General features: G+C 40.9%; 1 protein-coding gene across 3 annotated transcripts; it reads right to left on the bottom strand.

Annotated features, from left to right (window-relative positions):
- Window positions 1-126: 126 nt before the first annotated feature.
- On the bottom strand, window positions 127-13,964 carry LOC115197453 (uncharacterized). 3 transcript variants are annotated; one of them, XM_029759001.1, is made up of 14 exons: window positions 13,712-13,964; window positions 13,293-13,492; window positions 9,959-10,043; window positions 9,778-9,808; window positions 9,588-9,639; window positions 9,361-9,463; window positions 9,209-9,228; window positions 8,944-9,046; window positions 4,276-4,300; window positions 4,073-4,157; window positions 3,738-3,829; window positions 1,605-1,659; window positions 1,378-1,482; window positions 127-1,022 (listed from the first exon to the last, which is right to left on the bottom strand). In XM_029759001.1, the coding sequence occupies exons 3-13, from the start codon at window positions 10,040-10,042 to the stop codon at window positions 1,398-1,400; spliced, it is 735 nt and encodes a 244-aa protein (XP_029614861.1). In that variant the 5' UTR covers window position 10,043; window positions 13,293-13,492; window positions 13,712-13,964; the 3' UTR covers window positions 127-1,022; window positions 1,378-1,397. The 3 variants fall into 3 exon arrangements, with proteins under 3 accessions (XP_029614861.1, XP_029614860.1, XP_029614859.1); XM_029759000.1 differs by lacking the exon at window positions 13,712-13,964 and having other exon boundaries at window positions 13,293-13,593; XM_029758999.1 differs by lacking the exons at window positions 13,293-13,492; window positions 13,712-13,964 and having other exon boundaries at window positions 9,959-10,304.
- Between the last annotated feature and the right edge of the window lie 203 nt (window positions 13,965-14,167).

The raw sequence follows: 14,167 nt of genomic DNA, 5'->3' as shown, positions 1-14,167 counted from the left end.
TGTCTGTATCTGGACTGTTACAACTGATAAGACACCCAGAGTCAACATGGTAATGTGAACAATCGATTGTGTTTGATGTGTAGCATTTGATTTGGGAGGAAAATCTTTGAATTAACAATTAAAATATGACATTCTCTTATTTTATTTTTCAATTATAAGCAATATGCTTAAATGAATACTATATACAAAATGTTTTGTATGAATTTGATATCATCATCTCTTAACACGACAAAATATTTCAGATGATATCTTTATTATTTTTTTTAAAATAATATTTCACAACACGTTATTATAATGTCAGGCATACTTTTTAGGCATGATGTCATAATTTATCAACTTATTTGTAATAACTTGACTGCCTTGACTCTGTTTGTTAAATCCTCTTTTGTGGATTTCATTCCAAAAAAATTTATCAGATCAAAATAAACATAATTACAACCTTAGGCCACATTCATAGTTCAAGGCGATGAGAATAGGTCACAAGGGAAAACATGTATAATAGGATTAAGTCGTTTTTGTGTTAGCTTTTTAGTGCATCTTTACCTTCAAAAAGTAGTTTAATATGGTATATTTCATGTACAAAAACTATGAGTCACAATGTTGCCTGATAGCTCTATGTGTCTGTATGTATTTTCTAATATACTTAATCTCTTAATGCATCCAAATTACTTCAAAGATTACTACAATGAAGACCAGAACCATTTCTTGCTACATATGGACAAGAGTTGAACAACTGACATTACTGACAAACAGTTCATTTTATTGAACTGATATACATTGACTATACACAATTAAAATAAAACAAAAGTATCTGCATTCCATAAAGAGTAAGGTAAGTTAAACATATTTTTTAAGCGATGTCTCACAGCTGCCAGGTTGCTCAGTGGAGCTGTAAAAATGTCCACAATGATCTATGTCGGTAAGTCTGTCTCTATCTCTTTGCTCTCAGTCTCAGTCTCTCTCACGGTTCCTCAGTCTTCTTTCTCCTTTTGTTTAAGGGGCTCTCAGCGCTCCCACCCCCCCTGAAACAGAAGGAGAAGATGGACTGAGTTAGGGTCTCTCTAAACCGGACCAACAGAAGGAGAGGGTTACAGTCTCTTCTGTGACTTCAACACTTTATGGAATATAGAAGAAATAGTACAAAATAAAAGAGAAATAGTAGGTCCCAAGCATACACTTACTGCATGGCATAACATCTCAATTAACCGGAATTTGTAAAAAAAAATGCTGACGGGTCGAACTGTATCTAACTGACTCTGTAGTGAGTCCTTTGTGTGATTTTAGATCTGCTTGTATTTTGAACTGAGAATGAGGCCTCGGTTTGAAGGTAAGAGGAATAGAAAATGTGAAAAACAAACAAAAATAAATGTCACGTACCATTCGGCACAAATTCAACATCATCTCTGGATCTTGCGACAGGCTGTGGCATCATGAGGCTGTGGCATCATGAGGCCGAGGCCCGTCACGAACCAGCCGACGACACTGTGGGACACGTAGAGAAACACCTTACTAACGGGCCAAAGGGAACACAGAAACATACAGGCATACAGCTGAGCCTACATTCTAATGGCTGTAGCATAGTGTCGTCTGTGGGTTACATTTACTTCGAGTTCTGTGAGTCCTCATCTCCTTTGAGGGACTGTGGAGGTGGTGAGAGAACTGAGAGAAAATGAGAAGACAGGTGTACAACATTAGCATACACGCATAGCTAGTAGATTTGTATTATTAGGTGCAGGTTTCTTGGACACAGATTAAGACTAGTCCGGGACAGGGCCTACAAACCATTACAAACTACAAAGGGAAGCACAGCCGAGAGCTGCCCAGTGACACAAGCCTACCGGACAAGCTAAACTACTTCTATGCTCGCTTCGAGGCAAATAACACTGAAACATGCATGAGAGCACTAACTGTACCGGAAGACTGTGTGATCACGCTCTCCGCAGCCGATGTGAGTAAGACCTTTTGACAGGTCAACATTCACAAGGCCGCAGGGCCAGATGGATTACCAGGATGTGTACTGCGAGCATGCGCTGACCAACTAGCAAGTGTCTTCACTGACATTTTCAACCTCTCCCTGTCCAAGTCTGTAATACCAAAATTTTAAGCAGACCACCATAGTGCCTGTGCCCAAGAACACTAAGGTAACCTGCCTAATTGACTACCGACCCGTAGCACTCACGTCTGTAGCCATGAAGTGCTTTGAAAGGCTGGTCATGGCTCACATCAACACCATCATCCCAGAAACCCTAGACCCACTCCAACTTGCATACCGCCCCAACAGATCCACAGATGATGCAGTCTCTATTGCACTCCACATTTCCCTTTCCCACCTGGACAAAAGCAACACCTATGTGAGAATGCTATTCATTGACTACAGCTCAGCGTTCAAGTGCCCTCAAAGCTCATCAATAAGCTAAGGACCCTGGGACTAAACACCTCCCTCTGCAACTGGATCCTGGACTTCCTGACGGGCCGCTCCCAGGTGGTAAGGGTAGGTAACAACACATCCGCCACGCTGATCCTCAACACAGGGGCCCCTCAGGGGTGCGTGCTCAGCCCCCTCCTGTACTCCCTCTTCACTCATGACTGCACAGCCAGGCACAACTCCAACACCATCATTAAATTTGCCGATGACACAACAGTGGTAGGCCTGATCACCAACAACGACGAGACAGCCTATAGGGAGGAGGTCAAAGACCTGGCTGTGTGGTGCCAGGACAACAACCTCTTCCTCAATGTGATCAAGACAAAGGAGATGATTATGGACTACAGGAAAAAGAGGACCGAGCACGCCCCGATTCTCATCGACGGTGCTGCAGTGGAGCAGGTTGAGAGCTTCAAGTTCCTTGGTGTCCACATCACCAACAAACAAACATGGTCCAAGCACACCATGACAGTCGTGAAGAGGGCATGACAAAACCTATTTGGCATGGGTCCTCAGATCCTCAAAAGGTTCTACAGCTGCATCATCGAGAGCATCCTGACTGGTTGCATCACTGCCTGGTATGGCAGCTGTTTGGCCTCCGACCGCAAGACACTACAGAGGTTAGTGCGAACGGCCCAGTACATCACTGGGGCCAAGCTTTCTGCCATCCAGGACCTTTATACCAGGCGGTGTCAGAGGAAGGCCCTAAAAATTGTCAAAGACTCCAGCCACCCTAGTCATAGAATGTTCTCTCGGCTACCACACGGCAAGCTGTACCGGAGCGCAAAGTTTAGGTCCAAGAGGCTTCTAAACAGCTTCTACCCCCAAGCCATAAGACTCCTGAACATCTAGTCAAATGGCTACCCAGACTATTCGCATTGCCCTCCCCCCCTCCACACCACTGCCACTCTATGTTGTCATATATGCATAGTCATTTTAATTAACTCTACCTACATACTACCTCAACTAACCGGTGCCCCCGTACATTGACTCTGTACCGGCACCCCCCTGTATATATTGATATTTTTTACTGCTGCTCTTTAATTACTTTTTAGTATTATCTCTTATTCGTATTTTTTTAAACTGCATTGTCGGTTAAGTAAGCATTTCACTGTAAGGTCTACACCTGTTGTATTCGGCGCATGTGACTAATACAATTGGATTTGATTTTGATTTGACTAGAAAGTTATTTCAATTGAAATCCTCCATTGAGTAGGTTTCATACTCCAGGACTAGGCTTAATCTATGTCGTGGTAACTGGCCTCAAACGTTTAAACTCTGCTTCTACCTTTGTCAAGAGATGACCTCTTACCCTGGGCCTGTTGGGCCTTACTTAGGGCCTCTATGTAACCTGCAGGGAGCATCACAGGCTGAGGAATAGCATTCTTAATCCAGTTAACCACACTGCAATGCAAGACAGACGGGAAGAAAACAGATAGAGAGGAATAAAGAGATGGGGGGTAGAAGCCAAGAGGTATAGAGAGAGAGAGGGGGGGGAGATTAGGATTAAGATACATTTTGTCAGCATGATGGGGTGAAAGTAAAGTTACTGAAGTTGAATTTGGCTGTGTATATGTGTCTGTCCTGGTGGCAGAGAAGTGGGAGGGGGCTGTACAGTGGGGGGAGGTGAGTCTCTGTGTGACTCACTTGGGAGGGAACTGTGGTATCTGATCCTCTTCCTCATATTCTGAAAACATCTCCACCACAGGTATATGTGGGAGGGGCTCTGCGTCTAGAAAGAAAATAGACCAATCAGTGACCACATCAATAGTGAGTCAAAGCAGTTATAAAATTTGTGACATACCGGTACACACAAATGGGATTGCTGTGTGACAAATTTAAACACATACCCGGCACATCTTTCATGTTATAAACCTGAAAAAGAGAAGTCAGCATTTGATTTACATAATGATTCACATAATGTGAATAACTCAGCATCACAAACTTTCGTTTTTTACAATGGGTATATTAAATATTTACCACATAGTTGTTTTGATCATTTTATGTTATTACATTACAATAGTTTAAAATGCTCCTCTGCTGTCAAATTATACATTTATTTTTAAATGGGCTATTTGGTTATGAAAGCGTGCTGTTTTAAAGGAATTATGAACCTATTTATATAAATTGTAAAACAATTTACAATTTGAACCGTATCTATATCTGTCAAAGTAATGCTGTTAAAGTTTTCAGAAAAATGTTTTCAAACCCAAAACATCAAATCTACACTGAGTATACAAAACATTGAGAACACCTGTTCTTTTCATGATATGACTGACCAGGTGAATCCAGGTGAAAGCTATGATCCCTTATTGATGTCACTTGTTAAGCTTAAAGCCACTTCACTCAGTGTAGATGAAGGGGAGGCAACAGGTTAAAGAAGGATTTTAAGCCTTGAGACAATTGAGACATAGATTGTGTGTGTGCCATTCAAAGTGTGAAGGGGCAACACAAAAGATTTAAGTGCCTTTAAACAGGGTATAGTAGTAGGTGCCAGGCGCACCGGTTTGTGTCAAGAACTGCAACACTGCTGGGTTTTTCACGCTCAACAGTTTCCCGTGTGTATCAAAAATGGTCCACCGTCGAAAGGACATCCAGCCAACTTGACAACTGGGGGAAGCATTGGAGTCAACATGGGCCAGCATCTGGGAAATGCTTTCGACACCTTGTAGAGTCCATGCACCGACGAATTGAGGCTGTTCTGAGGGCAAATGGATTGGGTGCAACTAGGGCTGTGGCGGTCATGAAAATTTGTCAGCCGGTGAGTGTCAAGCAAATAACTGCCGGTCTCACAGTAATTGACCGTTAATTAGCATAAAGACGTTTGGCATCTCCTGGCTTCCACACATAGCCTACAAGCCACCAATGCAGACTTTTGGAACATCTACATTTTAAAAAGTGTAATAAATCCATTTAGTATAGCCTACACCTTCACAATAAACCCATTATTTATTTTAGACAGGTCTAAAGAAACATGATATGAAGAAAATGTAGTCTATTTCAGAAGAACAGAATAGCATACTCTGAGTTGTCCTTATGTTAGGCCCTGATATGGCTGTGCCATATGGCTGTGGACTACACTAATTCATTTAGCAGACAAGATTTGTTTAGAATTCCGTGGCATTCTTTTTTTCAATTATTTTATAGTATGAAGAATATAATTGAACATATAAAATAGAAAGGATATTTTCCCCAAACGATTTCAAAGGAAGTGCGCACATGCGACTATTCTGTGTTGAGCGGTTATGTCACGTTGTCTAATGATTGGAGACAGGCGTAGGAATATGTAATAGGTTTTTTTATTTACTACACCCAAACAAAAGAGTGAGGTGTAAACCTCTAAATAATACACAGGACGAGGCCCGTAAAACAAGTGCACAATAACACGTAGCATGGAAGCCGATACAACAGCACAGGTACTCTCAGGACCAACGGACATGGTAACAATAACCGACAACGACAATGAGGAACAGAGGGCACATAAATAACATACTAGTCAGGGGGAATGGGAACCAGGTGTGCATAATAAGACAAGACAGTCCGGGGTAGTGAATCCAGTTCAGTGACACCTAGAAAGCCGGTGACGTAGATCTCCGGAGCTGGTGAACGGAATGAGCAGCAGTACCGGGGGATCCGTGACAGGTTAACAAAGAAACTGGTCCTATATGCTTAATTTAGAGTTATTTATGCAACTTTAGTTGTGATACAAACGTTGGGCTATATGTTCTATCTACATTCTAAGGCTGCATGATGGTACTCTGATGATGATTTGAAAAAAGTTGCAAGATGCACACACTTCATCAGTCTCTCATTCACAATTTGACAAGCACTTGAAAATAATCTCACCAGACCTCGAATTTCCCAGCGGCATTCCCCTTGTGTGGCCATAATGCCCCCTAAAAAATCCATACCTTTTGCGGCCAAAGTGGCCGTTGTGCCCTTTAGCTGAATATAATAGGCTAATCTTTATTCCCTCTTCCCTGCTGCAGTGCCCTGAAGCACTTCTTACTCACATGGCTCTCTCAGATGTAGTCAATGCCCGTCATGTGATCGGGTCCTACTCACAGACATTTCAGCTAAGAAGAAGGCTACAAGTGAATGAAGACAGACACATCAGAGACGCACTGTTAGAACTGTCCACATTTAGCTACTTTTAGTCAGCCAACAAGATGAGTAGTCCTAACGAACAACAAAAGCACAAGCCTATGTCAATCTACTATCCCTCATAATACAAATGTTGACCTATTCTATTGCTCAACTTGTCCTTCTGTGCAAGAAATAAATATTCCAAACATAATATCGAACAGCTTAAAATGTTGATAAACTATTAGGCTATTTTTTCACATTATAAGCGCAGAAATGCACACACGGCAGTAGGATATAAGCGCAAATGTTCCAAAATGCAATCAAACACTGTTCTCAAAAGTGACGGCAAATGTGATTATGCATGTAATGCTTTATTATAAAGGTGCATTTTTATGGTAAAAATGATCTTCCCCAAACTTAAAACTCACGCCAATTAGGCTCTACAGTACACTGGTTATAAAGCGGATTAATGTGCTTAATTTTGAGAAGTTATTTGGCCACTTTAGTTGTGATACAAACCTCATCAAAACATATAGAACTATGGGCTACATGAGGTGTGCGACTATGATTTGAAAAAGCCGCAAAAAAAGGTATGCACTGTTTCTTGCCTTATGCTGGGCATCATTCACAAGTGATAGGCTAATATTGTCACCCATCAGACTATTCTTAATTTACTGTTGTCTTTACATATACTAAATAATATATGTGTGAAATGAGTTTTGATTTAGAAAGGACCATTATCGTGCACCTGTCTCGGAAAAGGGGCATGGGAGAAGAAGAATTTGTAAGTCGCTCTGGATAAGAGCGTCTGCTAAATGACTTAAATGTAAATGTAAATGTAAGAAAAATGTAATCTATGCACTTAAAAAGCGAATGGAGGATGCATATCCCGTGGTTCGTTTTCATGCAAGACAGAAGATATGCTGTACTCCTGTTGTAAAGAGAAGCAATGTGCTTAATATTAGGAAAGTTGAGAAATAAATATAGTAAGTCTAGCCAAAAGAACCGGCACCAAGTCAATGTGCGGGGGTACAGGTTAGTCCTCCTCTTTTTAATAGAGGCCATCAAAACTATGTTTTCTCACGCGATTGCATAGCCTATAGAAATGTTGCACAATTTGAGCTCATGGGCTCTCATTAAGTGTTTGATGAGATTTTCAATTACATTTGCATTGATGTCAGAGAGATTAGAAGGACAATAGAGTGCTGAGTACAAGGCACTTAGCAAGTTCGGTAGACTACTAATGACCATCAGCAGCATCAGAGCTTGGAGAAGCGTAATTACTGTGACTAAACGGTCATGTGGAATTTGACTGCCATCATGATTCGTGACCACCGGTGGTGGTAATACGGTCACCATAACAGCCCAAGGTGCAACTCAATATTAGAAAGGTGTTTCTAATGTTTGGTATACTCTGTGTATTGCACGTCTGTAAGATAAAGAGTACATTTCATCAATCATTGATATAATTTGTCCTTGATTTCAACATTTTATTCTATTCTTTCATTCAAATAAGTGGTTGATGAAATGTGAAGCTTTAGAGCAAATACTATTCTGGATCGATTGCAGGTGTTTGTAAGACTACTCAGACCACTAAGGGGTTGGGTGGGTGTCCGGCCCAGATACAGCCCATTACCTAGCTGTACTTACACATGGCTCTGTGATATACTCCTCATGCGTTTTAAGCAGATAGAGGAACATAAAGGGGAAAAGATTAATTACCGGTATTAGAAAATGAAACTCCAGCACAATGGCATTCTTGTTAGACAACTGGACTTTCTTTAACTGGACTTTTTTTGTCTAATCAGCACCACCCTGCTGATTTCCGAAAGCTGATCTAGAATACAATTCAAACTACAGTAGGCGGACCTGGGGAGAGACTGGTAAGCCATAACCGCTCAATGCTTTTAAAAGGGTTCAATGCTTTTAAAACTAACAGTTGGCATACAATAAAATAAATCATTAAATCTATCCGTTAATGATGAGATAATGATGAGATGAAGTCTATAGTGTCTTAACACCCTTGATAATATCACAGATTATTTGTTTATAAACCTCTCTCATTTGTAGATCTCTGAAAGCCCCGTGAACAATTTTCAAAAGCCTGTTATTCAAAAGCCTGTTCTAACATTATAGACCATCTCCGGTTATTCATCAAGCAGGGAGCAAAACTATTTTACAAAGGGATTTTAAGTGAGAATATTGAGTTATCATGGGGAGGTATGGGTTTAGTGTAGCATTAATGTAGTAATCATGTTTTAATGAAACTGGAGCACTTTTAAAGTTATTATATTGTTTAAAAGCCTTGAGGCAACCTGACAAACATGATTTTTATAATCTCTTTTTAATCTAAGAACAAAGTCTTTTAAATCATTGAGCACCATGTGCTCTCCTGAAAACAAAGCTACCATGACATGATGGTGTCACCTCACCTCTGTTTCATCCTCCTCCTCTCGAATATCCTCTCTGTACTTTTCATCTGGCTGGGGTACCACTTTACTCAGTCCATCTGCAATCCACTTAATCACCCCATTCCTGTTGGAAAGAGGAATCTTCAGTCAATTTATAGAACTATCAAACTTTTTTTCTTTTTGTTTTATATATTTCCACATTTCAACATACCTTGAAGTAATATACAAGAAACAAATTATACAGAATAAACCAATTCAACACAATGATAAAGTCCTCCCTTCATACCTTTCATCCTCCTGCAGTGACTGATGGATTGAAGCAGAAAGTGGAGGGAGAGAATGAAAGAGTCACACATTAACCCTTTATACAGCAACAAAACACATTCCACTGATGAAATCACAGGCTGATTGATACAGGTAGTGTTGTCTGCCACTCACCCTGGATACAGAGTTGGCTCTGCTGAGGTTAGGTGTGCCTGCTGGTTGAGGAAGAGCACTTGTGAATCCATTGGAGAGCCAGGTCATCACTCCACTCTGAATACTGAGAGAGAGAGAGGAGAGAGAAGAAATTACATCAATAAAATAATCACTTTCATCATCATCATTGGTTGAATACTGTATGCAAGCAGACCAACCAGCTCACAGATCCAATTTAACACACATACCTGTTGTCCTCAGAAATATCATCTTCCTTCTGTTTGGCTGGTTTTGCCTTGACTGTTGAGAAGCATTTACATAAAACAGAAGTGAAGAAGAGGATCAACAAATTGTCTAAGCAATTATAAAACACATATTCACAGTTATTTCATTGTGTTACAAAACTATGATACAATGTTTGTAGAACAGGAGCATTACCTTTTTTCACTTCATCTTTAGACACATTTTTCTTTGGGAGAGAAAGATTAAGAAAGACAATCAGGTAATGTGAAAAGGACAAAAGTCAAAGAAAAAAAACCTATCTTTTGTAATATCATGTGAGTTTTTCAGATGTAGATTTGAGTTGATCTGTGAGCAGGCATGATTAGTGTGGTCTTACTGGTGCGGGATTGGCCGTCTCCTCTCCCAGACAACCAGGGGCGTCAGGGGGCTGAGGAACCACCTTCACCACCCAGTGAAACATCCTGAGACAAAGGCACAGACCAGGACAACAGCTCAGTAACACCTGCCGAGGTGAGCATTCCATAATATGAATAAACCAGATTTGTTACTATGGTACCTTGAGGTCAGACAGAGTCAGAATGTCAGATATGCTATAATGGAACATAAAATTATTGAAGGTTAATCTAGTCAATCCAGAGACCATACTGATTATAATAGTCACGATCACATACAGTTGAAGTTGGAAGTTTACATACACCTTAGCCAAAAACATTTAAACTCAGTTTTTCACAATTCCTGACATTTAATCCAAGTAAAGATTCCCTGTCTTAGGTCAGTTAGGATCACCACTTTATTTTAAGAATGTGAAATGGCAGAATAATAGTAGAGAGAATGATTTATTTCAGCTTTTATTTCTTTCATCACATTCCCAGTGGGTCAGAAGTTTACATACACTCAATTAGTATTTGGTAGCATTGCCTTTAAAATGTTTAACTTGGGTCAAACGTTTTGGGTAGCATTCCACAAGCTTCCCACAATAAGTTGGGTGAATTCTGTCCCATTCCTCCTGACAGAGCTGGTGTAACTGAATCAGGTTTGTAGGCCTCCTTGCTCGCACACACTTTTTCAGTTCCTCCAGCATCTTCACAATGTCCTTTGCTGTTGTTCTGGGATTGATTTGCACTTTTCGCACCAAAGTACGTTCATCTCTAGGATACAGAACGCATCTCCTTCCTGAGCGGTAAGACGGCTGCGTGGTTCCATGGTGTTTATACTTGCCTACTATTGTTTGTACAGATGAATGTGGTACCTTCAGGCATTTGGAAATTGCTCCCAAGGATGAACCAGACTTGTGGAGGTCTACAAATTTTTTTCTGAGGTCTTGGCTGATTTCGTTTGATTTCCCCATGATGGCAAGCAAAGAGGTACTGAGTTTGAAGGTAAGCCTTGAAATACATCCACATGTACACCTCCAATTGACTCAAACAATGCCAATTAGCCTATCAGAAGCTTCTAAAGCATGACATCATTTTCTGGAATTTTCCAAGCTGTTTAAAGGCAGAGTCAACTTAGTGTATGTAAACTTCTGACCCACTGGAATTGTGATACAGTGAATTATAAGTGAAATAATCTGTCTGTAAACAATTGTTGGAAAAATGACTTGTGTCATGCACAAAGTAGAAGTAAAGACATTTGTGGAGTGGTTGAAAAATGAGTTTTAATGACTTCAACCTAAATGTATGTAAACTTCCGACTTCAACTGTATCTCTTAAAAAAATAGAAATAAAATGTTATTAGTCACATGCGCCGAACACAACAGGTGTAGACCTTACTGTGAAATGCTTACTTACGAGCTCCTAACCGACAGTGCAGTTTAAAAAAATGCGTATAAGAATAAGAGATAAAAGTAACAAGTAATTAAAGAGCAGCTGTAAAAAATAACAATATATACAGGTGGGTGCCGGTACAGAGTCAATGTGCGGGGGCACCGGTTAGTTGAGGTATTATATACATGTAGTTAGAGTTAATTAAAGTGACTATGCATAGATGACAACAGAGAGTGGCAGTGGTGTGGAGAGGGGATGGGGGGGCAATGCAAATAGCCTGGGTAGCCATTTGACTAGATGTCCAGGAGTCTTATGGCTTGAGGGTAGAAGCTGTTTAGAAGCCTCTTGGACCTAGACTTCGCACTCCGGTACCGCTTGCCGTGTGGTAGCAGAGATAACAGTCTATGACTAGGGCGGCTGGAGTCTTTGACAATTTTTAGGGCCTTCCTCTGACACTGCCTGGTATAGAGGTCCTGGATGGCAGGAAGCTTGGCCCCAGTGATGTACTCGGCCGTTCGCAATATCCTCTGTAGTGCCTTGCGGTCGGAGGCCGAGCAGTTGCCATACCAGGCAGTGATGCAACCAGTCAGGATGCTCTCGATGGTGCAGCTGTAGAACCTTTTGAGGATCTGAGGACCCATGCCAAATCTTTTCAGTCTCCTGAGGGGGAATAGGTTTTGTCGTGCCCGCTTCACGATTGTCATGGTGTGCTTGGACCATGTTAGTATGTTGGTGATGTGGACACCAAGGAACTTGAAGCTCTCAACCTGCTCCACTGCAGCCCCGTCGATGTGTATACTGTATATTACTAAAAACTCGCCTGTTGCCGACCCCTGATTTACAATGTCATGTCATGTCAGATCTTGTGGGGAGCTTTGACTTTGGCTCTTGCTGGCAGCAATTATGTTGTTGTGTTTTGGCCAGGTCAATAAACGCTCTCCACATGCTGCTTTAAGATAAGAGTTGCCAGTGCTTGAGCCTGTGATCAAAACAGCACAGCTACTTTAATCTTTTTACGGAAATCAAGATCAATGAATCGTCAGCCACATTGTTAGGCAAAACCTGACTTTGACTGTTAAAGAGATGTTTAAATAGAATAGCATGTTGCAGGGCATAACATTCAACACCACTAATAAGCTGCTTTAGATGACTAGCAAGTTAACGCAGAACAGAAGATGGGAACAAGAGCAACAAAACGTATTTCATCAACAGTGAGAGAACATGCAGAAAACATCATTATCCCGGTGTGTTTCTTCTGCCTTTTGTTTGTCTCTAAAACAACCATATGTTATGAATATAATTCAATTCGACAGCAATTTATTCTGTAACATGTCATCCCATGTACAGGTCAAGTGAATTAATGTTGCACCTACAAAACCTACACTCTGCCACACTAGTATACCTGTAGAGAACCTGTGGCCATTTAATCCCAGACTAATTTCTAACCAACTTTCTCAATCCTGATAGATTATCCTTTGCCACCTGATTTTTGGCCTAATCTGAGGATCATAGCTCAAACTGTGCACCTTTGATTTCTTTGCATTGAAGCAGGCACCAGTAAATTACTATACTATAAAGTCACAAAAACACGCTCCACTGGTGCAGCCTAAACATGCTTTACAAAAGCAGAGGATTTTCCCCTGCAGACAATAGTGCTAGCAGTGGTCTGTACAACCTTCTCTGTAACCAACAACCTTGCAAACAACGTCAAAATGAACTATTCCAAACCTGCATTTTCTCACCTATTGCAAGTATTATAAATGTGCACAACACCACTATAACTACTCTTAAATATTAACATATACCTGTAAAATATATACACATAAGCATCACAATCTCAGTTTACAAGATCAGCACACCACAACACTGACATCTCAGCAGAAAATGTGAAAAGTGAATCCATTCAGAAATAGTAGGTGAAGAGTTAGTATGAATATATCTTACCTGTATGTTCAGTGGTGGTGCAGCTGCATACCTGAGGGAGCCCAGGACGGACAGCAGTGTTCTGGCTGGATTAGGATGAAGAGAGGCTCTGCTAACGGGATTATGGCCCTGAAGGACGGCACTACTTTGCTGAGATTAGCAATAAAAACCTTAGGCCGTACATGAACCCCAAAGCCTCAGGCCCAAATTGACAAGATTCTCTGTAGAAATGTAAGCTGTTTAAATAAATGTAGTTGTTTGAGGTGCATGAATAAAATCAGGGCTCACTGAGGAATGAAGGGTCACTGTGAGTGGAGTGTCATTTGGCGGGTACTTATGACAAAATACTGTATGTAAATCATAGATAGCAAGATATAGTACAAATTACACACTATACAATAAAACAAAATGATAATCAAACATATTCTATACTTTCTCACCCTCTCTTAAAATTCCAGTGCTCCAACCTTTTACCCCGTAATCTCTCTCTTCGTATGTTTTTGTGTGCCCCCGTTCTGGAGCGGCACATTTCCTGAAAGATAATCTTGGCAGTTAGCTAACACTGTTGCTATTACAGTATGTAAAGTATAATTGTCTATAACTGTCTTTCAGATTGTTTCTAGTATATCTGTCTATTCTCATTATTGTTAAATGTGCATAGAAACAGACAGCAGCACTTGTTGACGTAACTGTTGTTGTGGTGTGTGGTCACCGAAAGGCCAAAAAAAGGTGTCCTTGCAGTACCCAGTGGTAGGCAGTCCTTAAGCTAATTACTGAATCTGAGAAACAGCGATCCCTCTACTTATCCCTGTCTCACACGCCAGGGGATCATTACTTGTGATGCATGTCTGTCAGGGACAGTCAGGGACGGGACCACTGCCAGGAACGGGACTTGC

Source organism: Salmo trutta, chromosome 7 (genome assembly GCF_901001165.1).
Source record: "Salmo trutta chromosome 7, fSalTru1.1, whole genome shotgun sequence".
Taxonomy (NCBI): domain Eukaryota; kingdom Metazoa; phylum Chordata; class Actinopteri; order Salmoniformes; family Salmonidae; genus Salmo; species Salmo trutta.
The sequence above is the reverse complement of the archived record's forward strand: the minus strand, read 5'-3'. Positions and strand labels throughout refer to the sequence as shown.

What these genes read in the sequence shown, in the direction of transcription:
- LOC115197453 (XM_029758999.1), bottom strand. Translation starts at nt 10,105, where the DNA reads ATGGAATGCTCACCTCGGCAGGTGTTACTGAGCTGTTGTCCTGGTCTG. An exon ending in TCACTGCAGGAGGATGAAAG is followed by an intron (nt 9,047 to 9,208) that starts GTATGAAGGGAG and finishes TCTTTCCAACAG; the next exon opens with GAATGGGGTGATTAAGTGGA. An exon ending in AGGAGGAGGATGAAACAGAG is followed by an intron (nt 4,301 to 8,943) that starts GTGAGGTGACAC and finishes TCTCTTTTTCAG; the next exon opens with GTTTATAACATGAAAGATGT.